Source organism: Herpailurus yagouaroundi, unplaced genomic scaffold (genome assembly GCF_014898765.1).
Source record: "Herpailurus yagouaroundi ecotype Mexico unplaced genomic scaffold, PumYag 77, whole genome shotgun sequence".
Lineage (NCBI taxonomy): Eukaryota > Metazoa > Chordata > Mammalia > Carnivora > Felidae > Herpailurus > Herpailurus yagouaroundi.
This window is the reverse complement of record NW_024412388.1, coordinates 101,802,559-101,827,748: the sequence shown is the minus strand read 5'-3', so window position 1 is coordinate 101,827,748 and position 25,190 is coordinate 101,802,559. Positions and strand designations below refer to the sequence as shown.

The 25,190-nt window shown below is 39.9% G+C and overlaps 1 protein-coding gene across 2 annotated transcripts in view; it reads left to right on the top strand.

Moving 5' to 3' along the window:
* The window catches only part of SPAG17 (sperm associated antigen 17), a 235,792-nt gene that overhangs the window by 147,790 nt on the left and 62,812 nt on the right, over positions 1-25,190 (top strand). For both annotated transcript variants that reach the window (XM_040471449.1, XM_040471448.1), the window contains exons 25-31: positions 1,546-1,721; positions 3,623-3,740; positions 6,874-7,052; positions 9,399-9,558; positions 17,608-17,825; positions 19,682-19,826; positions 21,557-21,711. In XM_040471449.1, coding sequence (XP_040327383.1) covers positions 1,546-1,721; positions 3,623-3,740; positions 6,874-7,052; positions 9,399-9,558; positions 17,608-17,825; positions 19,682-19,826; positions 21,557-21,711 — 1,151 coding nt within the window. The remainder of the gene's footprint in view (positions 1-1,545; positions 1,722-3,622; positions 3,741-6,873; positions 7,053-9,398; positions 9,559-17,607; positions 17,826-19,681; positions 19,827-21,556; positions 21,712-25,190) is intronic.

The following is a 25,190-nucleotide window of genomic DNA, read 5'->3' as shown; positions in this document are numbered from 1 at the left end:
TTAGCTCCTCATGACTATTTCTTAATCCCTTGATCTCTGTAGCAATAGATTCTCTGCTGTCCTCTATATGTTTTTCAAGCTCAGCAATTATTTTTATGACTATTATTCTAAATTCTTGTTCCGTTAGAGTGCTTAAGTCGTTTTTGATCAATTCATTAGCTGTTGCTACTTCCTGGAGTTTCTTTTGAGGAGAATTCTTCCGTTTCATCATTTTGGATAGTCCCTGGGGTGGTGTGGAACTGCAGGGAACTTCCCCTGTGCTTTCTGGAGTAACTTGTGTTGGTGGGCGGGGCCACAGTCAGACCCACTGCTGGGGCCACAGTCAGACTGGTGTGTACCTTATCTTCCCCTCTCCCAGGGGTAGGACTCACTGTGGAGTGGTGTGGCCCCTGTCTGGGCTACTTGCACACTGCCAGGTTTGTGGTGCTGCTTGGATGAGGTCTGGCGTATTAGCTGGGGTGGATCCACAAGGTGCACCAGGATGGGAGGGGTAGGCTCAGCTTGCTTTGCCATCAGTGGTCCGCTGTGGGAAGGGCCTTGCAGCACCGGGAGGGGGGCCAACCCGTCAGAGGGATGGATCCACAGAAGCACAGCGTTGGGTGTTTGTGCGGTGCAAGCAAGTTCGTGATGGGAACTGGTTCCCTTTGGAATTTCGGCTGGGGGATGGGAGAGGGAAATGGCGCTTGCCAGTGCCTTTGTTCCCCACCAAGCTGAGCTCTGTCTTCCAGGGCTCAGCAACTCTCCCTCCTGTCATCCTCTCACCCTCCCGCTCCCCGAGCAGAGCTGCTGACTTTTAACATTCCATATGTTAAGTCCTGCTCGCTGTCAGAACACACTCCGTCTGGCCCTCCACTCTTGCAAGCCAGATTCAGGGGCTCTGCCTTGCTGGGTGGGCTGGCTGCCCCTCCACCACCCCGGCTCCCTCCCTCCAGTCCATGTAGCACACGCCACCTCTCTGCCCTTCCTACTCTCTTCCGTGGGCCTCTCGTCTATGCTTGGCTCTGGAGAGTCCGTTCTGCTGGTCTTCTGGTGTTTTTCTGGGTTATTTAGGCAGGTGTGGGTGGAATCTAAGTGATCAGCTGGACCAGGTGATCCCAGCGTCCTCCTACGCCGCCATCTTCTCCTCCCTATTTTATTGGTTTTTAAATATAATTTATTGTCAAATTAGCTAACATACAGTGTGTACAGTGTGCTCTTGGTTTTGGGGGTAGATTCCCATGGTTCATCACATACATACAACACCCAGTGGAGGTTCCTCAAAAAATTAAAAATAGAACTACCCTACGACTCAGAAATAGCACTACCTAGGAGTTTATCCAAAGGATACAAGAGTGCTAAGTCATAGGGGCACCTGTATCCCAATGTTTACAATTCTGATTTTAAATCGACTACATTACCCCTGAAATCTATCCAACTGAAAAAATCATATTCAGCAAGGTAAAAATTGCTGCCAACTGGTGTAAATGTTTGTGATACCAATTTTATTTAACAAACATACCCAATATGAATGTCTAATTTACTTGTTTTCTCCTTTTCTCTTTATAGAGGATAAGGATCCTAATTTGGACACAATGTTGAATATCCCATCAGCACTTACTGCAACAGTAATTCCTGTCGTAGTGACTGTTCCTCAAGGCAAAGGAAAACCAAAATCAAAAGGCAAAGAAAAACCCAGAGAATCAATTAAAGAAGAGGAACACCCAAAAGAAGAAGAGAAAAAGGTACAGGGACTTGCCATGGATTCCAAAACTCTACTCCTACCTCAGTGTTAACTTTTTTTAAATCATGAGTTAAGTCCATAGTGTTATTGCACCACACATACATTCTTGTGCAAATGAATTAACATTCCCTGGAGTTCCAATTTTGAATGAATGAGAAGAGATGTGCACACAGGAGTTGGGTCCCTATGCCAGGAGACATATTGTCATATACATCTCTCTCAGGTCTTTCATTCTAAACTCAGCAGGACAAGCTCAGCCTTTTTTGCCACTCTGGTTCTTGAGTTTTCTTTGCTCTTGGTTGGTTAAGTTCCTACCATTCTCTAAGTACTTTATTTAGCTTCATTAGATAAATAACAATTGAAAGAGGAGCATCTTTAATTAAATAATGGAAATGCTTCCATTTGGTAAACTTGGGCTTAGATTTATATGCCAAGGATTGAAGGACAGCCCGCTTCTGGCTAAAGACCAGTTCACCCTGTACCTCCAACCTGCCACCCAATGCAAACACACACTCACAGAGGCTTTGGTTCCAAACATGTTCCTGATAGAAGAATACAGATCAAAAGAGGAGCAAGAAGAAAACCACTGATGAACTCTTGACTCTTTAGGCATTTACTAGAACAGCTGTGCAGTTTGTACAATGTACAAACACCCCACTCGTTAGAATAAAAAACGTGTTAAAAAGAGATCAGGGATCTTGATTTCAGACCTCGGCCCTCTGAAAGTTGTGGGGTTTGTATGCTACTTAGCCTCTCTGCACCATATTTATTTAGCTTTACTGCAAGATGACTTTTCTCAAGCCAGGACACTTGACCCTTGCTAAATGAAAATTGCATGGTGTTTGAGCAGAATAGCCCTGGATAATTCATTAATTGGACTGAAAGCAATTTGGTAGCAAACCAGTCAGCTCTCCTAAAATTTTTAAAAAGTGACGCTAATGGAAGGATGGGAGATAATTACTGGTTTTTTGTGTAATGGTAGATTTGTCATGGCAAGGTTCATGTCTTTAAGCAGTATTGTTCATTTTACAGAATTTCATAATTTCTTTCCTCTTAATTTGGTTTTGTGTTTTTAATTAATTTTTAGCTACCTTTTCAGGTTTTATTATTTGTTAGTAACAAAGGCAGAGCACTTTAAATGATCAACAGTAGAAGGCTAATTAGAATAAACTAAAGATCCAGAAACAAGGGATAGGTTGGAATGACTTTAGTGGCTAACTGGAAAGAAAGCCGACTGGAAAAACTGAAATTATTATCATGAGGGGTTGGTTGGAAGCAACCAAATAACTTTGATTCTGGAATGCAATTAACCAACCAGGTATTCAGGCATAGTTGGCATAAAATTAATTAGGATTTTTCCCTAGACACACCCAAACTTCATCAGTTTATAAATAATCTTTTTATGCCATTTTTAAATTGTTTTTACTTACTACAAAAGTAATGCCTGCTTATTAGAGAAAAATAAGGACACATATCCTAACAGCATAACGTCTCTAACACCCAAACTTTAAAAAATACACAAAGTGGGTAGTGGGGATGTGGTCAGCCTTTACACCCACACTTGCAAACAGAAATATCATTCAAGGCCTACTTCAAGACCCAACTCCTCCATGATCCTTTCCTAACTATTCTCATTAACTTTGATATCTTCATTTTTTGAGGAGAGATGTGCCAACCATTTGGTACTATAATTTAATTGTTTCACATGTCTATGTACCATTCTACAATATAGAATATAAATTGCACAAAGGTAGAGACTCATGCATTTTATAGGTTCCATCACAGGGCCCACTAGTCATTGGCAAGTCATATGTTAAGCACTCAGCAAGTCCATGCTTAGTCATAATAAATCAATAGCTCATTTAGAAAATAACACTTATTCACATGTTAAATTATTTACAGGAAGAAGTGGAACCAAAACCTGTTTTACAAGAGACTCTTTATGTTCCCACTTTCCAAAACCTAAATGTGTCTTGCCCCAATGGGCTCCTAGTGACCTTCATTGGGCAAGAGTCTACAGGTGAGTGTTAGCTGGTGTAGAGCAAGGAGGGAGTGGAGCAAAAAAATATAGAAAACAATTAAATCACCATTGAAAGTGTGTATTTTCCTACTAGTTAAATATACTTGTTAATAATGAACAATAGGCTAATAATAATAATAACCCTCATTTTCTGAGCATTTCCTGTTAGCTTGGCACTAAGTATTTAATATACATGAAAAAATACAACTATTATAGGGGCGCCTGGGTGGTTCAGTTGGTTGAACATCCAACTCTTGATTTTGGCTCAGATGATGATCTCAGGGTTCATGATATCAAGCCCCGCATTGGGCTCTGCACTGTCGGCCAGGAGCCTGCTTGGGGTTCTCTCTGGCCCTCCCCTGCTCATGTTCTTTCTCTCTCTCTCTCTCTCTCTCTCTCTCTCAAAATAAATAAATAAACATTTTTTAAAACTACAACTATTTTAAGCTAAGTTCTAGTAATTCCATTTTACAAAATAAATTGAGGCTTCGGGAGGTTCATTAATTTGCCTAAGGTCACTCAACTCCTAAGTGGCAGAGATGAAAGTCCAGTGATGGCAAAGCCTAGAGGCCATACAGAAATAACAGACATTATAAAATCATATGCTGATACTTGAGAACAAGACTGATTTCCTTCAAGCATTCAACCTGTACTTGCCTCTCCCTCCTTTGTGCTCACTGTCCTTTGTTTTGATCAGACCAGCAAATTAATATACCTGCGTCCCTTCATAGAGGCAGGAAGACAGGGCCCACAATAGCTGTTAAGAGCACTGGCTTTGCCATCACTGGACCAAGAATGGACTTTTATCTCTGCCACTTAGGAGTTGAGTGACCTTAGTCACAATAAGTACAAGTAGGATTTCTTTAATTACCCTAATTGGGGCATCCACATTGGTGACTGAATTTGCATATCACTTAAATGGAGACCCACTATTGCGATAGAATTAACAGAAGCAGCAAAGCAAACATGGGCCTGGGACTTGAGTTCTGACTATATGGCCCTTTCAGTTACTTACTGTCTCTAGACCATGTTTCTTCATCTATAAATGTTGTATTGTATCAGTGGGTCTTGATCTTTTTTCACAACCAAATATTCTCTTTATTATAATTTCCTTATGTACACCATATTGGAAAAGTATATCTATCAAAGAAAAAGAGTATGCCTATTGAAAAATAATTCAATGTCATATTTACTTGCCACCCAAATGAAAAGAAACTAAATGTTGCAGTTGATCTGATTTGTCTCAATCTTTTTAGTATATGTGCTGCCGAAGCGAGCACAGATTTGTCTCAATCTTGTTTTTCATTAGGCTTTATCAATTATTAAAAATAGACCATGATTCTTGGAATCGATTTCCCAGGATTCCTAGTGGTCCAGGTTTTCCATGATGAGATGACTGTGTGATGACCATGAAGGGTCTTCCAGAGTCAAAGTCAAAGATGTTATGAGTGTACTAAGAGGGATATTTCTAGATAAGAACATATTTGTCTGCTTGTTCACTTGATCCTATTATCAAATTCCAGCTTTCCACCTTTTTTTATTAGTTTCATTATCTAGCCTGATATTTTCATCCTTATATCATGGTAGACAACGTGGTTAATAACTCTGCTTGGAACATGTAATCTTTTAAAAATCTTCCATATATTAGGAATATCCTTATTCAAGTCTGAACATAATTACAACATAAATACCAAAGGAGCAATGTTTTCATTAGGGTCAGCCTTGCACAGAAGGGGGGAAGGTCATGCGGTATATGAAGAAAGAGCTTTCTTGGGTGACCTTGGACAAGTCATAACCCCTCTCCACCTGAATTTCTTCATTTATAAGATAGTGTCATATACTAAACAGGGTTATTATGAGTATTAAATGAGAAAATACTTTCTAATTTGGAGCATACTAATCCAGTGTTAGGTTTTGGGTGGTTTTTGTTTATTTTGGGTCATGGTAGCAGCAGTTGTTTTTACAACATGAGAAAACAGTTAAGCCTAGAGACCCGTTCAACTCCTAGGCCTGCCACTTAACTGTGTGACCTTAGAGAAGCTATAAGCCTTTCCAGCCTCCATTTCTTCAAAACCCTGGAAAGTGAAGTCTCCGTTAAAAGTTCGCTGGGATGAGCTGAATAAAATACATATACAAAGCATTTAACATATAAAAACATCCAAGTAAGTGCTTATTAGTTTATTGTTAGTAATACTTCTGTGACTTAGAGGGTATCACGAAGGGCCCTCATTTCAAAATATTTTTCTGTGAGCCTGATACAGTCCTTGAAATGCCATCATTACATGTTGATAAACCACTTTACAAATTGAGAAGAGGAAAATATTCGGTTAGCAAAAACTGAATTCTCGTTAATATTTTCTTTTGAAGGAAATTACCAGGTGCTTTTCTCCTTGATTGCCAGCTTAGAGTAGAATGCTGAGAAAAATCTGGATTTGGTTAGAGATGAAGAGACGATGTTAACTCTGAAAAATGATGAAATATTTTGGAAGGGCAAGCCTGAAGTGAGTGACTCCCCCTGAGGCTCCAGGCAGCCAGGGGTCACCAGGAGAGCATTGAGCACCCAGGGGCAAGAGCTTAGTCAAGGGCAAGAGAAAAGTGCCAACAGGGAGAAAAGGGAACCTCTAAGACAGCAAAGCTCTGCTTCCTTCCTAATTTTGCCAGAGGTGTCCTAGAACTCATGAGAAAGAATGGGTTATACATAGAGAAGGTACCTATTGGGGCGCCTGGGTGGCGCAGTCGGTTAAGCGTCCGACTTCAGCCAGGTCACGATCTCGCGGTCCGTGAGTTGGAGCCCCGCGTCGGGCTCTGGGCTGACAGCTCAGAGCCTGGAGCCTGTTTCCGATTCTGTGTCTCCCTCTCTCTCTGCCCCTCCCCCATTCATGCTCTGTCTCTCTCTGTCCCAAAAATAAATAAATGTTGAGAAGGTACCTATTGAGTACCTACAGACGACCTTCTTTACTACATTTGACATAGCAAAGGTAGAAAAGAACCAGTGCTCTGCGCCATCAGTCATGACATGGAAACTGCCCTATTACTCAGCTGTAGACAGAAGAATGAAAACAATTAATTAAAAAGATAAAACACCGGCCACACAGCATTGCCCAGTTCACATTAAGGCTTGCTTTTTTTTCAGATGGGAATGTTATGGATGAGGAACCCACTTGGGACATCATGGTCCGGCAGAGCTACCCCCAGAAGGTGAAACACTATGAGTACTATAAGACGGTGATGCCACCAGTGGAACAGGAGGCATCAAGAGTTATCACCAGGCAAGGCACTGTTGTCAAGTACATGTTGGATGGATCCACACAGGTAAGAGAATGTTAGATAAATAATTCTCCTTCCTGCTGCAAAGTAAAATACAAACAAGCTATGGGGCAGGAGTAGTATTGTGGTAGGTAAGAGGCACAACCCACTTGAAAATCGAGTGACACCAGAGATGGAAAATTGAGAATAGAACAGTAGAATAGAATAGAATAGTCTGCCAATAAGACTATTTGTATCCTTATTATAAATAAGCTTATTCTATATATGACCCAAGGCTGAGGATTAAACACAGTGTTCGCCTCCTCTGCCTCTCAAGGCACCTTAAAATAAAAAAAAAAAAAAATACTTTTGAATAGTGCATTCACAACTGTACTGCAAAACAACAAGATGTGTCACCAGTGGATGAAAATTTTGTAAGAATTTCTAGAAAATGCAAGTCAGGTGAGATCAGACTGACGGAGAAACATAAGAAAGTTTAAAACATGTACAGTGAAAAGCCTGCAGCAAAATTCAAACTCAGAAGTTTTAACACAGACATTTCACAGATGGAGATCTGCACTCAGAAAATCGAGTTAGTGTCCCAGGTGACTCACTACTACCTGGAGGGTGGCAACCAGACATCAAAATACCCAGGAGATGTGTGTCCTGCTCCATTCCTTCCCAGCGACCAGAGGCTACGCCACCAAGAAGTGAACAGGGATCCTCAAACAGAAATATGACTGTGCACCCAAGAGTCATCAACCTTACAGAAAAACCAACTGCATGAAAGTAAATTACAGAATAATAAAAAATTAAAGACAGAGCACCTAAAAAGAAGCATAGTTAAACAAAAAACTTGGAAGTGAGTAGAAGTAATATAGACAGAGACTTGAGAGGCTAACAATCTATAAAATAACAATAAAAAAAGAAAAGTTGCTGGGGAAAAAAAATCGAGAGTTTTAGATACTAAAAATGACAATTGTGTATCAAATCACTGTGTTGTACACCTGAAAGTCAGATAATAGTGTATGTCAGTATACTTCAATTAAAAATTTAAGAGGGGTTCCTGGGTGGCTCAGTCAGTTAAGTGACCCACTCTTGATTTTGGCTCAGGTCATGATCTCATGGTTATTGAGTCCAAGCCCCGTGTCAGGCTCCGCACTGACAGTGTGGAACCTGCTTGGGATTCTCTCTCTCTCTCCCTCTCTGTCTGCCCCTCCTCTGCTCATGCATGCTCTCTCTCTCTCTCTCTCTCTCTCTCTCTCTCTCTCTCTCTCAACATAAATAAACTTTAAAAAGACAAAATAAATAAAAATTTAAAAGGAGAAAAAAACAAGAAAAATAATTGTGAAAATTGGGGGTTGGGGGAGTGGATTGTGAGGGAGAGAAAAGTTAAGAGACATGGAAATGGGATCTGAAGAATACAATCTCCAGAAGAAGAAAATGGTGGGAGTGAAGAAGGAAAAGAAAGAAAGAAACAACATAGGGAATTTTCCCAGAACGAAAAAAAAAATTACTTTGGATTAAACAAGAGTCAATCAGGATTGATACTAATAATCTTTAAAAAATCATCTAGATATGTTGTAGTGCAGTTTTGGGACTGTGCAGATAGACAATCCCGAAAGCTTCCTAAAGGAAACCAGTTACCTAGTACAGAATGGACAGGATGGACGTTAGATTTCTCATGAGCAGCAGCTGGTGGTGGTTCTTGTCACATTGGTAAGCGATAGAGATTGATCCAGACAGATGTATCTGTAGTACCTGTAGACACCATATCTACTAGATAGATATCGACAGACACTAAACATTTAAATATGTGGTAAAGTTTTAAATGTAGTCATTATGTAAGTTTCAACAGAGTGCATAATTTTCCAATGACATAGGGGAAGGATAAAGAATAGAGAAAATAGGGGTTCCTGGATGGCTCAGTCGGTTAAGTGTTCAACTTTGGCTCAGGTCATGATCTCACGGTTCGTGAGTTCAAGCCCTGCAGCAAGCTCTCTGCTAACAGCTCGGAGCCTGAAGCCTGCCTTGGATTCTGTGTCTCCTCCTCTCTCTGCCCCTCAGCTCATGCTCTATCTCTCTCTAAAATAAATAAACATTAAAATTTTTTTTAATGGAGAAAATAAAAACTCAAGTTAATCCAATAAAAGACAAGAAATAAAAAGAAAGGAAACAAAATAGAAGGTAAACGGAAAACATTAAATAATATTATTTTGCTGGATAGTAAGCTATTCTCTCTGCGCTCCCAATCTATCCTCCTATATTATGTTTGTGTTGCTGAGTCTGGAGGTCTGCAAAGAGCGTTTTTCTTTTGGATTTATTTTAACTTATGTCAGTTTGACACAGCATCAAATGTTAACCAGCCTCTTGCTTGCTTCTGAGAACGTAAGGATTTCGCTTTTCCTTCAGATTCTCTTTGCCGATGGTGCCGTGAGCAGTAGTCCTGATTCAGGTTCTGTTTGTCCTCCTGGTGAAATGCCAACAAGCCCTCACAGCGGCGACTTTATGGACACGGCTTCTCAGCATAAATCAGAAATTGTACCATCTGAGATTGTCATCACAAAGAAAGGTAATAATTGAAGCCTTTCAGTTTATAATGGATTTAATAAGCCTTCAAATGCTCAATAAATGTTCATTATTGTTATTCTTTTACTTCTCATCTTTTCTATGAATATATTCATCTATACTCATAGACGCATATACATATGTATAAATTTTAATTGGAATCACGGCATTACACACTGTCATGAACTGCTTCCTTCTCGTAGTACTAAATAACGAACATTTTCCTATGCCATTATATACACTTCCACATTAGGTCTAGTGCTGGGCTAGTGTTTTAGGGTTAGTTGACCAGATCAGCAATGTCAAGGTTCTAAGTAGGCATCTCTTTGGTTCTCTTGACTTTCCTCAGAGCTGCAAAGGCCCCAGGTTCTCATGTAGTAACCCTCAAAGCAAAACACGAAGAGAGTGGACACAAGAACTTTCAAGGTTGTCTCTCTATCAGGGAGGAAAACATTTCTGGATTCCACCGCCTTCCCCCACCAGAAGACCTTCCCTTATATCTCACTGACTAGACCTGGCCAGGGACCCAAGCTGGAAAAACAAGCATTTGACGTTTCTGGCCTTTTTCTCAGGAGATGCGCACTACCTGTAGGGAAAAAAGAAGCCCAGTAACAGTTGAGCAAGCAATCAACAATGTCTGCCATAGTCTAAATTATGAAATTGCTCTCCTCAGAGGTATTCTCGATTTACACCCCTACCTCTTGTGTTGTACGAAAATATTTCCTTCCTCATACCCTTGCCGATGCTGGATTTCCTCATTCTCTTAATCTTATTCCATTTGATAGATAATTAATAATCTTATTATTGTGTTAATTTGCATTTCTTTATTACTGGTGAGGTTGAACATTTAATAATTTTTTTCTTTATGCATTTTTCTATTCACATATTTTCTTGTTTACCTTTGGGAGGTTCATTATTTACATATTTATTTGTAAGAGATCTTTAGATGTAGGACATGTGTGTTTGTGTACCAGGCACAATTCTGAATAAAGTATTAAATCAGTGAATCCTCATAGCAACCCTGTGTGATATATATTTTAATAATCCCACTTTACAGATGATGAAATTGAGACACAGAGAGGTTAAATAACTGCCTTGAGGACTCTCAGCTAGTAAGTGGGAGAGCTGGGATTTGGATCTGGGCACCTGCGTTGCAAATTTTTCTCAATCTCTCATTTGACTTAAATGGTCTGAGACCAGGATTTAATCTTCTTTGTCAGTTTCACACACACACACCCCTCCCCACCACCACCACAGTAACCAATGACCAAGAGGCAAATTGAATTCCTTTTTTGGTTGCTCAAAATTTAGTGAAATAGACTTTCCTTTGGTAGTAGCAAAAGGTCCTTGGTTGAAGTGAATGAAAGCGTCCTCATAGCTTTCAAACTCCCCAGCTCAAAGGCTCCTTCCTTTTCTGATAGGAGAGGACTTCATGTAAGGGTGGCCACTTTCCTTAGCACCCCACAGGGTTCCAAAGAGTTTCCACCTCCAGCATGGTGTGCTCCAGATTTCTTCAAAGCCCTCCCGTCCGAGGTGATGCATTCACTTTAAAAACAAAAACAAAACAAAAAACAAATAGACTTTTTGAGAAAGAGAGAGATAGTGTGAGAGAGTGCATGGGCAGGAGAGGGGCACAGGGAAAGGGAGAATCTTAAGCAGCCTCCACACTTCAGCACAGAGCCCAATGCCGAGCTAGATCCTACAACTGTGAGATCGTGATCTGAGCCAAAGTCAAGAGTCCAACACTCAACTGACTGAGCCACCCAGGTGCCTCTAGACTTTTTTAAAAAGTTTTTTAAAAATATGTATTTAGTTTTGAGAGAGAGAGAGAGAGCGTGAGCAGGGGGAGGAGGAGAGAGAGAGGGAGACACAGAATCTGAAGCAGACTCCAGACTCTGAGTAATCAGCACAGAGCACAATGCGGGGCTTGAACTCACAAACTGTAAGTTCATGACCTGAGCCAAAGTTGGTCGCTCAACCGACTGAGCCACCCAGGGGCCCCACTAGACTTTGTTTTTAAGAGCAATTTTAGGTTTGCAGAAAAAATGTGCAGAAAGTACAGAATTCCTCCGTGCTTCCTCTCTACCTGGCTCACTGTTGTCCCTGTTTTAAACACATGTCATGGGGCGCCTGGGTGGCTCAGTCAGTTAAGCGTCTGACTTCAGCTCAGGTCTTGATCTTGTGGTTCGTGAGTTCAAGCCCCACGTTGGGCTCTGTGCTGACGGCTCAGGACCTGGAGCCTGTTTCAGATTCTGTGTCTCCCTCTCTCTCCGCCCCACCCCTGCTTGTGCTCTGTCTCTATCTTTCAAAAAAAAATGAATAAACATTAAAAAAATTAATAAACACATGTCTTACAATTGATGAACCAATATCGATACATTATTATTAACTGAAGTCCATAGTTTGCATTAGGGTTCAATCTTTGATATGTACAGTTCTAAGAGTTTTGACAAATGCGTAATGTAGTGAATCCTACCACTACAATATCATACAGAATAATTTTACTCTCTGTGGGAAAAAAACAAAAACCCTGTGCTCTATTTATTCATCTTTCTCCTCACCCTCTCCCAAAAACCAGTACCCGTGAGCCAACACTCTCTTTTCCCCTCCACCCAGGACCTTGGAACCACTAATCTACTTTCTGTTTCTATGGATTTACACATTCTGGACATTTCATATAAACAGAAGCATGCAATATAAGACCTTTTGTGACTGGTTTCTTTTTATCTAGTGTAATATTTTCAAGGGTCATCCATGTTGTAACTTGTGTCAGTACCTCATTTTTATAGCCGAAGAATATTCTCTTGTATGGATATACCACACTTCGTTTACACATTCATCAATGATGGACATATAGGTCATTTCCACTTTTAGGAAATTACAAATAAAGCTGATGCAAACATTTCTGTACAAGTTTTTGTGTGGACATATATTTTCATTTCTCTTGAGTACATAAACCAGGAGTGGAATTGCTGGAATAATAACTCTATGTTTCTCGTTTTGAGCACCTGATAAACTGTTTTCCAAAGCAGCTGCATTATTTTATTTTTCACCAGCATGTTGAACACTTTTTCATGTGCTTAGTGGCCATTTTTTACCTTCTTTGGAGAAATGTCTACTCAAGTCCTTTCCCCAATTTTTTAAAAGTTATCCATCCTCTTATTATTGAGTTGTAAGTATACTTTGTATATTTTAGATACAACTTCCTTATCAGATACATGATTTGTGAATATTTTCTCCCATTCTTTGTGCTCTTTTTCTACATTCTTCATGATGTCTTTTCATGGTGTCCGTTTTGCTGAAGTCCAATGTATCTGCTTTTCCCCCCCTCTGGTTGCTTGTGGTTTTGGTATTATATCTAAGAAATCAGTGAATAATCCAAAGTCACAAAGATTTATTCTTATATTTTCTTCTAAGAGTTTTATATTTTTAGTTCTTGCATTTGGGGTTTTTAAATCCATCTTTATAGAACTTTTAAAAAATATGTATTTACTTTTGAGAGAGAGAGAGAGAGAGCATGTGCACACATGTAGGGAGGAGCAGAGAGGGAGGGAGACACAGAATCTGAAGCAGGCTCCAGGCTCTGAGCTGTCAGCACAGAGCCCAACGCGGGTTGGGCTCATGAACCATGAGATCATGACCTGAGCTGAAGTCAGACATTCAACCAACTGAGCTTCCCAGGTGCCTCTTTATATAATTTTTTATACGACAAGAGATTGGGGTCCAGATTCATTTTTTTGAGTTTACTAAAAAACAATTATTTCCCCCATTGAATTGGTTGGCACCTCAGTCAAGAATCAATTAACCATCAATGGTAAGGTTTATTTTTGGACTCTTATTTTTGGACTCTTACTTCTGCTCCACTGATAAATATGTTTGTCCTTATGCCAACATCTCACTGTCCTGATTACTACAGCTTTCTAAGTTTGAAACTGGGAAGTGGGAGTCATCCATGTTCGTTTTACTTTTTTAATGTTGTTTGGACTACTCTGGGTCCCTTGCATTTCTCTATGAATTTTGGGGACAGATTGTCAATTTCTACAAAAGAGGCAGCTGGGATTTTTATAGAGATTCCACTGACCATGTAGCTAAATTCTGAGAGTATTGACATCTTAACAATATTGTCCCTAATTCATGAACTTGGGATATCTTTCCACTTATTTAGAACTTCTTTAATTGCAGTCCATACTGTCTTATAGTTTTCGGTGTACAATTAGTACGATTGTTTTGTTAAATTTTTCCTAAGTGTCTTATTCTTCTTGATCCTATTATAAATGGGATTGTTTTCTTTATTTTTGGATTGTTCATTGATGGTGTATACCAATATAATTGATTTTTTTGTTTGCATTTTGAGCTAGTATCTTAAAATCTTGCTGACCTTTCTTATTCTACCCTTTTTTGGTTTTGCAGCAACTCTGGAAATAAGATCCTAACCCCCAGTGTTTGTTGTTGTTGCTGTTATTGCTGTTTGTTTAGTGACTTTACTGAACTTGTTCTTGCAAATCTCTTTCCTTTGTCCTGTGTAGCTACTGAAGTTTTTGCTCTGTTAGCCTAGTGGTCAGGTAGTGATTAGGCAGGGGTTCCCTTACATGCCTCAAACCAACAAGTCTCCCAGCCTTTGCCAAGGGGATGTGTGTGCTTACTGGGGCATTCCTTCATCGCTCTCGCAGTTGAGACCCTAGCCTTAGCCTCAAACTCAGCCCGTGTTTCTCAGGTGTTTCTTGGACATGAGTACAATCCTGCATGTACATGTGGCCTTCTAGATTCCTAGGAAAATGACAGAGTTTTTCAAAGTCCTTTTGGTCATCTCATTCTCTAGCTTTTGCTTTTAAGTTTTTAGGTCAGCCTCTTTTTTGCCCCACCTGTTACTGCTGCCTTAGACAGCCACGTTGTGAACAATCGCCACTGACTGTTTCAGCAGGAGCCCCAGGAAAAGGTGGTTTATAATGAGCGAATTCTGACCCAGGTCAGGGTGAGGATTTTCAGGGAGTTTTCAGAGAAGTCAGACAATGACAAGTCTTTGGGAATGGGGCTTTTAGAGAGAATTGCAGGCCTATCTGCCCCCTCCAGTGGCTGCCAGATTGTCACAGCTACTATAACTCCAAGGCTACTGTTTTTCAAGGTTACTGCAGAGCTGGAGATGGGGTGGAGGGCATGGAGGGGGGTGGGAGGGGGTGCGGATGGAGGGTGCGAATTGGACAAGCTATAACAACACAAAGCAGTTATTCTTACTGAGATTCAACTGTTTTCTTGAATTGTTTCTTGGATTGTTGCAATTCGTTGGTTTATATCCAGAGTTCTGAAAGAGTTGACTTTGATCATTTTTTCCCAGCGCTCTCACTGTTTTGATGGAAGAATGGTTTTTTGAAGGTCCTTTCTTGCCATTCCAGAAGTACTTCTCCCATCTCACAAGAAATACTCTTTAGTATTTTCTTTATTTTTAGCTCTCTAAATATTTTCTAATTTCCATAGTGACCTCCTTTTTGACCCATAATGTTTTTAAATTTCCAAAACTATGAAGTGTTTCTAGGTTTTTTTAATAATTGATTTTTAACTAATCTTTTGAAATTTGTCAAAACATGATGTATAGCCTCATATATGGGCAAGTGTTGTAAAAAGTCTGTGTGTGATTGGAAGGGCATGTATCCTGTAGTTATTGAGTATAGTGTTCTCTTTATGTCTATTAGATCAAACCTGTTGGTTGTGTTGTCTGGTCCATTTTCAAGTTCAGCAAACTTCTCTGCGAAGGACAAGATAGTAAATATTTGACTTAGACCTTGTGAGCTGTATTATCTCTGTCACAACTACTCAACTCTGCCCTTATTACACGAAAGTAGCCATAGACAATACATAATCAAATGAGCATGCTGTATTGTGTTTAAATAAAACTTACTTATGAACACTAAAATTTGAATTTCATGTAATTTTCACGTATCACAAGGTATTATTATTCTTTTGATTTGTTAATTATATAGAAACGTCAAAAGACGTGTTACTTCACAGACTATACAAAAACATACAGCAAACCATATTTGCTCTACAGGTCAAATTTACCAATCAGTATTGTATAACTTCACAGATATTTTTAATCTGCTGTAACAATTTGTTTCAGCAGAAGTATGTTCAAATAAGGGTAGAATAGTCTACTCAGTGATATACTCCTTATAATTTAATCTTTACTTCTTTATTTCTGAAATTATTACATCTTTTGAATAGTTCTGTCTAATTTTTCTTTATATACTTTGAGGATATGGTTTTAGATACTTATAAATTTAAAAATTATAATATCTTTGTGGTGAATTTAACATTTTATCAGTATGCAGTGGTTTTTTGTTCTAGGATTCTTTTTTGCCCTAATGTCTATTCTATGAGGGCAAAATTGTATTTTGCTTATCTTATTATGTTATGTTATATTATTATAGACACACCAGCTATTAATCCCTTTACAGTGTAACTTTTTCATATTTTATTTTACTTCCTGTGGTTTATGTTTAAATGTATCTCTTGTGAGCAACTTATAGGGTAATATTTTTAAAATTCAGTTTGATAATTTTTGTCTTTTTACTGGAGCTTCTAATCTATTTATCATATAACAGATAGCTTCCCAAAAATTGTGTTTATGTTGTCTTCATCCTTGGATGATAATTTCACTGGGTACAGAATTCTGGATTGACAGATGTTTTCTCTCAGTATATTCACAAAAATTCTCTATACTCTTCTTGTTTCCAGTGATGATGTCGAAAAATTGGCTGTCAGTCTAATTGCTATTGCTGTGAAGATAATCTAACTGCCTTGAATATATTTTCTTTTTTTATTATAATTTCAATACAGTTTAGCTGTGTGTGGATTTCTTTTTATTTATCCAGTTAGTATACATTGAGGTTCTTAAATCTCTGGGTTAATATCTTTCATTGATTCTGGAAAGTTCTCAATAGTTACCTCCTCAAATATTGTTTCTGTTCCTTTTTTTCTCTTCTTTTAGAATTCTAATTAAGCATGTATTAGAGATTTTTACCTCTCTTTTATTATTTCTATCGTTTTGACTCTCTGAGATTCATTCGAAATAATTTCTACAGGTCTATCTTTCAGTGCTCTTTTAATGCTCTGGAAATAGAAGTAAGTCCAAATTAAATCCTAGGGCAATGGTATCTGTCTTACTTGGGTCTTCCCATTAGCTGAGTCTGCATATTAGTCCAGGATCGATGCTCTGATGCACATTTCATACTCTGACTCTGAGGAATCTTCCAAGAGTTAACAATCCTTTACTATCTTTTCTTGTAATTTGCTTCTGGGTCTGAATTCACTTCATCATTGAGGTTTGATAACATGGGCAAATTTCATCTACAGATCACTTATTATTATTTATACCAATGGAGCAAATCTATCCTGAAAAAGGCATTGAGACATTATTCAGAGTTCCTTGAGGGCTTTCTCATTACTGTCTTCCAAATAGATCGTGGTAGGGAGGGATAGGGATGAGATATGCATCAGATGATTATCAGTGGAGTAGTCGAACTCTACAAATCCTCTCCCCTAGTGAGAGGCCAAGGATATATGCCTGGTTGGTAAAGTTCTCCAGATCCAGGGCTGAAGAAAGCTGTCTCCTATCTGTTACTAACAAAATGACAAAATCAGGGGAATGAAGAGTTAAAAATCTCATATAATGCTAGAGTTAAGTAAGTCAAAAAAAGGAGTCAAAGGTAGGGAGCAAAGGTAGGCTTTAAAAACCAGGGTACAGAGCCCCAAATCTGGAATCCAGGGAGCTATAAGCAATACTTAAAGGTACACAGCAGTTGACCAAATAGGTATCGTGCCATAGAGGGTGAGCTGTATATGCATGTGTCTATTTGGGGAGAGGTGATGGGAATCCAGCCAAGGTTCAAGTGCATAACTTGATATATTTTTCCACTTGAAAAAATAATATAACTGATGAATACTACATAGAATTTCTATGCCACAGTGTCTGAGGTAGTTTACAGTGTGTTAAAACTTAGTAATTTATGTAATTGATATTATAGTTACATTGTGTTTGATTTTACTTGAACTTCTACAGGAAAAAGTCACAAAAATCAGTCATCAATGGCACATAAGAATGAAAGCCATGAACCTCACCCAGAGACGGTTCAAGCAGTAACTCCTGTAGACGTTCATGTAGGCACCTGGTTTACAACCACACCTGAAGGAAATCGGATTGGCACCAGAGGACTGGAAAGAATTGCAGACATGACCCCATTATTATTCTTTAAGGCCACAGATCCTGTCAGTGGAACGGTATGGCAAACTATTGTATGTTGCAAATTTTTATAAGTCGTTAGAGTTCTGAAACACATAGAAGAGTGCCTGGCAAATAATTAGTTTTCTGTAACCGGTAACTAGGTGGATGGATGAACACACGGACCCGTCTTCCCAAACACAAAAACACTGGGTGGTTTATTTGACTAATGTAACGTGCCATGAAATAATAATTTTTGAAATGAGAAACACATCATGAATGTACCACATTTAACACTTAGAAGATTGTGTCACGTGTTTCTTTATGTTGAATGTATTTGTGTGTATGTCTTATCTTCTAGAAGTTGGGCTGTGCTTGGTTCCTACTTCTTTCTGTGCAGCTGGAATGAATGCTAGAAATTTGCTCGTGATCCTTGACTGCAAAGTATGTATGGTATATTTAAGGAGATACTCACATTAAATAATTCAAGAATTTAGCAACACTCCAGAGCAACTGTACAAAAGATTTTATTTGTGGCCTAAGAATAAGTGACAAATGAGTGGTACAGAAAATCATGGTTTGATTAATGATAAGAAATCGAAACTTCTGGGATGAACAGTAGCACCTTCTGTGTGCCGGGATTTCTGTTAGGGATTTGGGGTTTTGTCTACACTATCTCGTTCAGTCTTTGCACCAATGAATATTGTATGACACTGATGAGGAAATTGGGCCTCCGCAAGTTAAGTAATGTGGTCAAGAGTATATCCAGGAAGTGTTGGATTCCACTTGGGCAGCTCTCAGGTCTTTCCGCATCTGCCTCAGTTGCAGAGAGTTGCTTTGCCTGACTCACATGGTTCCAAGGTAGCTGCGTGCAGTGACTGAGTGAGGCAGGGGTATGCCAATCTGGCTCCTGCTATCAGACTTGGGACACTGGGGCAGGGGATACTGGCTCCCGAGCTCCTGCCAGTTGACTGAGGCTTTGTCGGGTCTGTGCCACAGCTCAGCTTCCGCCTCTGCCCGTTCATGCTTCCTTCCCCTTCCTTTCACAGATGGTGTCCAATTGGCAATAATAGCAATTTATATAATACATATTTCAATCATGGTGTTCAATTGGCAATAATTGCAAATTCTATAATATATAATTCAACCATTGAGTATTTTCTAACTTGTACTGTCCTAACTGTAAGGGCCACAGTATTTCACCAAAGAGTGCAGATGGGTGTGAGAGTGGGTTTGTCAGCTGTTTTTTGACTCAAATGTCTGGGGCTGTTGGAAGCAGGTGATAATTGCCTTCGTATCTCTTTATAGTAGGCAGAAATCACTATATATGAGAAAGAAATGTACACTATTCATTATTTTAGGTTCTTAGCCTTGGAACTCTCAACCAGTATGTACAATGAGGAATACTTCTGCAGAACATGGTGGTTAAGAGCATGATTCACCTTCTGTTCTGATGACATTAGGCCAATATTGGCATAGGAAAGGCAGCCTCAGCAGGCCATGCTTACTTTAAACCTATAATTTTCAAGGAGGCAGAACCTGGGGTCATGTTCCCAGACAGAACTCGGCCAGGCCAGTCCTGATACTAACTTTTCATTCACAAATACATGACAATGGAAGGAGCATCAGTGTTCAAGTCAAACAGCCTTAGTCAACACCAGCCCTGACATTTGCTGAGTGACCTTGAGCAAATTTCTTAACTTCTCCAAGCCTAACTTCCATAATCTACAAAATGGGGATAGCATTGCCCGCCTCCTAGGAATTGTTGTAAAGCTTTGTCCAAGTAGAAGAGATAAAACTTTAGCTTATAAACAGATAACCAGGATTTTGATGATACTCAATGAGGCATAAAAATAAACGCACTTGGGATTAACCCACCTGACCAAATGACCATGCTCTTCCTTTGTATGTTCAGGTCATGATAACTCGAGAAGACAGAGTGATCATTGTGGAAAAGAAAGATGGTACTCGGATAGTGGATCATGCTGATGGTACCAGAATCACAACTTTTTATCAAGTTTATGAAGACTGTATTACTCCTCCGGATGATCAAGAAATAAGTAAGTTATCATTTGCTTTTGTTTTTTTATTTTGAGAGAGAGCGAGAGAAAGAGAGAGAGCATGAGTGGAGCAGAGGGAGAGAGAATCCCAAGCAGGCTCCATGCTCAGCACAGAGCCCAACATGGGGCTCAATCCCATGACCCTAGGATCATGACCCGAGTCGAAATCAGCAGTTGGTCACCCAGCCCACTGAGTCACCCAGGTGCCCCAAATATTTGATGTCTTTAGAATAAGACGAGGAGCCTCACTGCTCTTATTAACACACACAAGAAAAATATTTTTTTTGAAGAACTCTGTCAACCAAAGAGTGCGTGCGCAGTCAAGAGCAGAGCCTCTTAGGTCCTGCTGTTACAATCTTTACCCTCAACAGACACGGGAGTGATAAAAGCCCTAGCTGGCTGTAGATAGTAATAGCACCTTTTTCTATTTTCACCACTAAAACCTAGATTGGTCTAGATTGGTGGCAATTAAAAGTAAATAATCATGACTCAATTGCCCTGGACATCAGCACTCACACCTGTTTCCATTAATCCTTAAGGAATCTGATCTGCATACAGGTGGCCTCAGGTCCTCCTTCAGTTCTGAACACGCCTCTCATCAGAGAGATGGTGTGAGAGAAAAACAAGCGGGGGCTTGAACTCACAAACTGCAAGATCATGACCTGAGCCAAAGTCGGATGCTTCACCAACTGAGCCACCCAGGCGCCTCTTAAGATTTTTAAGGTCAAATTATTCTCTGACTCCCTTTTCTTTAATTCCAGAGTTTATTTGTTCAGTGCATTAAATGCTTCATTAAATGTCGCCAAATTAAGTGCGACAAAATTGGCAAGTGAATGGGAAAAGAACAACCTTCCTACCCCACTGGTTAGAGGGAACATTAGAAGAGCCACCGGAGAGGGCAATTTAATGTGCCTATCATACGATGCACTAACTCCACTTCACTTCCTCTTCCTCTTACACACTTGTCCAAGGAAACATGTTCAGGGCATTACTTGCAAATCCAAGTCCAATATCAAAATACTGGTAAATAAATGGCCATCAACAGCAGAATAGGAAAATAGAAGGCAGTACAATCTTATAAAGGAATACTATACAGTAGTTAAAAGGAATGAAGTATATCCACACATATATAGCCACACACCTGTATATCAAGAGGGCTGAAGTTCTCAGAGCAATGTTAAATACAAAAAAGTAGGTGCAGAATGATACATACAGTGATATATATAATCTACGCATATGTAAAGCCCACAAAAGATTATACATTATTTTTGATACACATATTTACATAAAAGATAAAAATAGATTTCAAGAGAAAGGAGTAAACCCAGGGGCCAGGAGAAAAGTGAACTTCGACTCACCTGTAATTTTTCTCTTGTATACATATGAAAAATGTTGAAACAAATACGGTAAAACACTGACAAGTGTACCTTTTGATTGGTGAGTATATGAAAAATTAAATTATAATTTATGCTCCTCTGGGTGTTTTCACTTTCTCAAAATAAACATAGTAGAACAAAATAGCACACTAAATAAGTAGGAAGAGTTGTTCTGGAAGAACGACTCTGCTTTGACAGTGAGTGGACCACACACACCAGCCCTGTGGTGTGAGTCCTCAGCACCCGTCCCCACCGCTAGTCCAGGGGCCAGGAGACAGGAACAAACCCAGCAGGTGGGCGTGTTTCCCAATGTGTGCATCCTGTCACATCTGCTTACCTTGCACTTGCTTGCAGCCGAAAGTCCTCAAACGGTCACCAGGCAGGTGAAGTGCATGTGGATCGAAAATGCACACTATGCCACTGTCATCACCAACTGCGAGGACAGTAGCTGCTGTGCCACCTTTGGGGACGGGACGTCTATTATCGCAAAACCACAGGGAACGTATCAGGTGGGTCTGTGGGGAAATGAGGGGTGCCAGAGACAAGCGTCCATTCAACTAAGCGAACCCACTGCTCTGGGGCGGTGAACATGCCTGCCATGTACGGCTGATGTTCCTTTTGTCTCATGTTCTTAGAACACATTTCTCAATCTCTTTTTTACTTGTTCACCTTCTTCTGACAATCCATTGCAGAAAGAAACAAAAACAAAACAAAACAACAACAACAACAACAACAACAACAAATGTCCCGCTTGTCTTATAATGCTTTGGCATTTTTGGATCAAGGTTTTAAACCAGAATGTAGTTGTTGGGGATCTTTTATGTGGTAGGTGGCAGGCACCGTTAGAAGCCCTCATGCGGTCTCTCCTGTGCCTACCCGACCGGCTTCACCTCCTGCAACCTCTGACCTCATTCATATTCTCCCGTCCTTCCCATCTCCAGCCCGCCTTCACTCTACCTAATGTCCTGACAGGATGGGGGGCGGGGAGCATAAGGCCTGTGCGGTCCTAGGAGGGCAGTTTGTTCTTGAAGGGTCAGGGAGGAACATTGTCAGCAGCTCCTGTACCTCCCTACATTTCCCTATTAATCACAACCACCCAGTGTCAGCCTGCAGTCCCTTTAGCCTTAGAAGGATTTGCCCTTATCATTCTGCTTGCTGGAGAAGAGACACAAGTGCCAGGATGTCAGACACAATGTCACCGGATGCTGACAGCTCAAAGCCTGAAGATGATGGACATAGAGCTCATTTGTTACTGGTGGAAGCTGCTGAAGGCCAGTTCATTCTCCCCCCACGCCCACCTTTCTCTCCCTCTTCTTCCAGTGTAGACTGTTATGGGGCAAGGCAGGTGCTGAAAGTGAGACGTGACTGTAAAGTGTTGCAGTTGGCTAAGGGGCGCAATTTTTCTTCTACAACATTCAGAATGGCCATTTTTTTCGGCAGATTGGCAGCATCCACAATCTAGTACCATGTGTGCCACCAGAGGTCATGAGAATCCCCTAAGATTCTGTGATAAGGCCAGCTTTTGCCTTTTGTTTTTATCATAGTCCCAAACTCTAATGGTTACAACTATGAGGGCGAAGGAATTTTAGAACCAATGACAGTTGGCACTGGAGGAGGAGACCCAGACAGAAAAGAGATCCAACTTAGGGACATTGAGTGTCTGCCACTATTATGTAGTCACTTGTTCCTCCCAGGTTTGCTCAATCTCCCAAAACACAGCCCGAGAGAGGATTGGAAGGCCAATCACTCCTGATTGAGAAATACACAGACCTTAGTTCCCAACTGGAAAAAAAGAAAACAACAACAACAACAACAACAACAAAACTCCAAATAAATTTACCAACACCTATTATAGTTCTCTAGTTGTATAGAACTGAAAGATGGCGTGCCTTATGCACCCCCCCCCACCCATGGGTTGGTCATCACTTCCTCACTCACCAGCATTAGGACAATGGACAGATGATAAGCGAGGCTGGATTGTGGGTAATGTATAAAAAGAGAGGTAGAGCTTGGTATTGTCCACCATTGTTCCTTAGCAGCACAAAAAGGTCAACCAAAGCATCAAAGAAGAAGCAGGTATAACAGTTCGTATAGTCAGTATGAGACACTTCCAGAATGGTGGAGTAAGGACCTCCAGAAGTACACTACTCCATAAAAACAACTAGAAAGCTGAAAATATTGTCAAAATCAACTTTTTCAGAACACTGAAAATTAACCAAAGGATTACAACAATCAGAAAAACAAAGAAAGACAAAGACTCATTCTCAGGAAGTACGGCAAGATTCCTGGTGATTTCACTTGCCATATTCCCCTCGCCTCCCCTAGCTTCATGGTAGCCTTGAAAATCAACACCCTCACATTCATGATAGCAATGAAAACCAGCATGCCAGCATCCACTTAAAGAGGAAGAATAGACTTAGAGCTCCCCAAAAGTCCCACCACAAAATATTGTCATTGTTGACCTGTCTCGCAGTTCCCTGGAAACCCCATTTGCAAGCATTGTCTTTGTTTCATCTGACTCTGAGCTTACTCACTACAAACAGACTTCTCCCCGAACAGTGGTAAGTTAACATTACGGCTGCCTGAAGTGGCAATAACAAAGAAGAGGATAAACAAAAACATTAAAGGCAACAGCTGGGGAACAGAAGTCCTTAGAAGGCTTTGAAAAGCTCTGACATATTGCTTGGAATCATCCTCTACTGAGGGTTCGATCTGCATGCTGCAGTATTTTTTCCAGTGTTCCAGCTGGAAGCTAGAGAAAGCTCGCTCTACTTAGCCTTCACTCCCTGCTTATGCAGATCCTCTTTATCAGCAAGGGTGAAAGATTAGGGCTTTCAGAGTTATTTTCTGGGCATGCACACAGTCCTGCACATGAATGTGGCTTTCTAGATTCCGAAGAATATGCACTTATAACATATAAAGATGTAATTTTCTTTAACAATAATAACACAAAGAGGAGAGGGGAGGAATAGAGCTATATAGGAACAAAGACTTTATATAATATTGAAATTAAGTTAGTATTAAGTACAGTGTAGATGATTATAAATTAAGACGTTATTTGTGATCCTCAAGAAACTTTAAGAAAATAACTGAAAATATATAGTAAAAGAAACAATAGGGGAACTAAAAGGGCACACTGGAAATATCTGTTTAAAACGAAAGAAGGCAGTAATGGATGAATTGAGAGGAAAAAGAAGCATAAGGCATATAGAAAACAAATGAAAATTGGAAGATGTAATTCTGACCTTCTCAGTATAAACAATCCAATAAAAAAGCAGATATTGGAAGGATGGATTTAAAAACATGATCCAAATATATGCTCTTTACAACAGATACACTTTTATGGTCAAAGACACAAATAGGTTGAAGGGAAAAGGCTGAAAATAGATAGACCTAGATTAAGTAATTGAAAGGGAACTAGAGTGTCTGTGCTAATTCAGACAAAATAGACTTTACAATAAAATATTACCAGAGACAAAGAGGTTATGTTCTGATGATAAAAGGAGTAATCCATCAAGGAAACATAACAATTATAAACATATTAAGCACCGAACAACACAGTTCCTAAACACATTGTTATGGAACCAGGCTGGATCACTGGTGGCAAAACCAAGCGGCACTCAGAGATCTTGATGGATCAGAGTTTTATTTTACACCAGCGGGCTCAGAGGAGGTCCTTCTCCAGAGATCTGAGTCCTGAGCACAAGCATGGGGGACAATTTATCTTCTGTTACTTCCGCATTCTGCACTAGTAGTAATTTGGTGCAGGCAAATTACTTGGCTGCAGACAAGCAGGGCAGGAAGAAGAACCTGGAAGAGGAGTCTCTAGACCTTATGTTAGTCCCGTGGGCCATCGTATGGTGCAGAACTTTACTTATTTTCCCAACAACATGAATATTTCCAGAGTTGTACATTATACAATTTAAAATGTCTTATTTTAAATGGTAAAGACTAGCATAGTTAAAAGAAGAAATAGACCATTCAACAA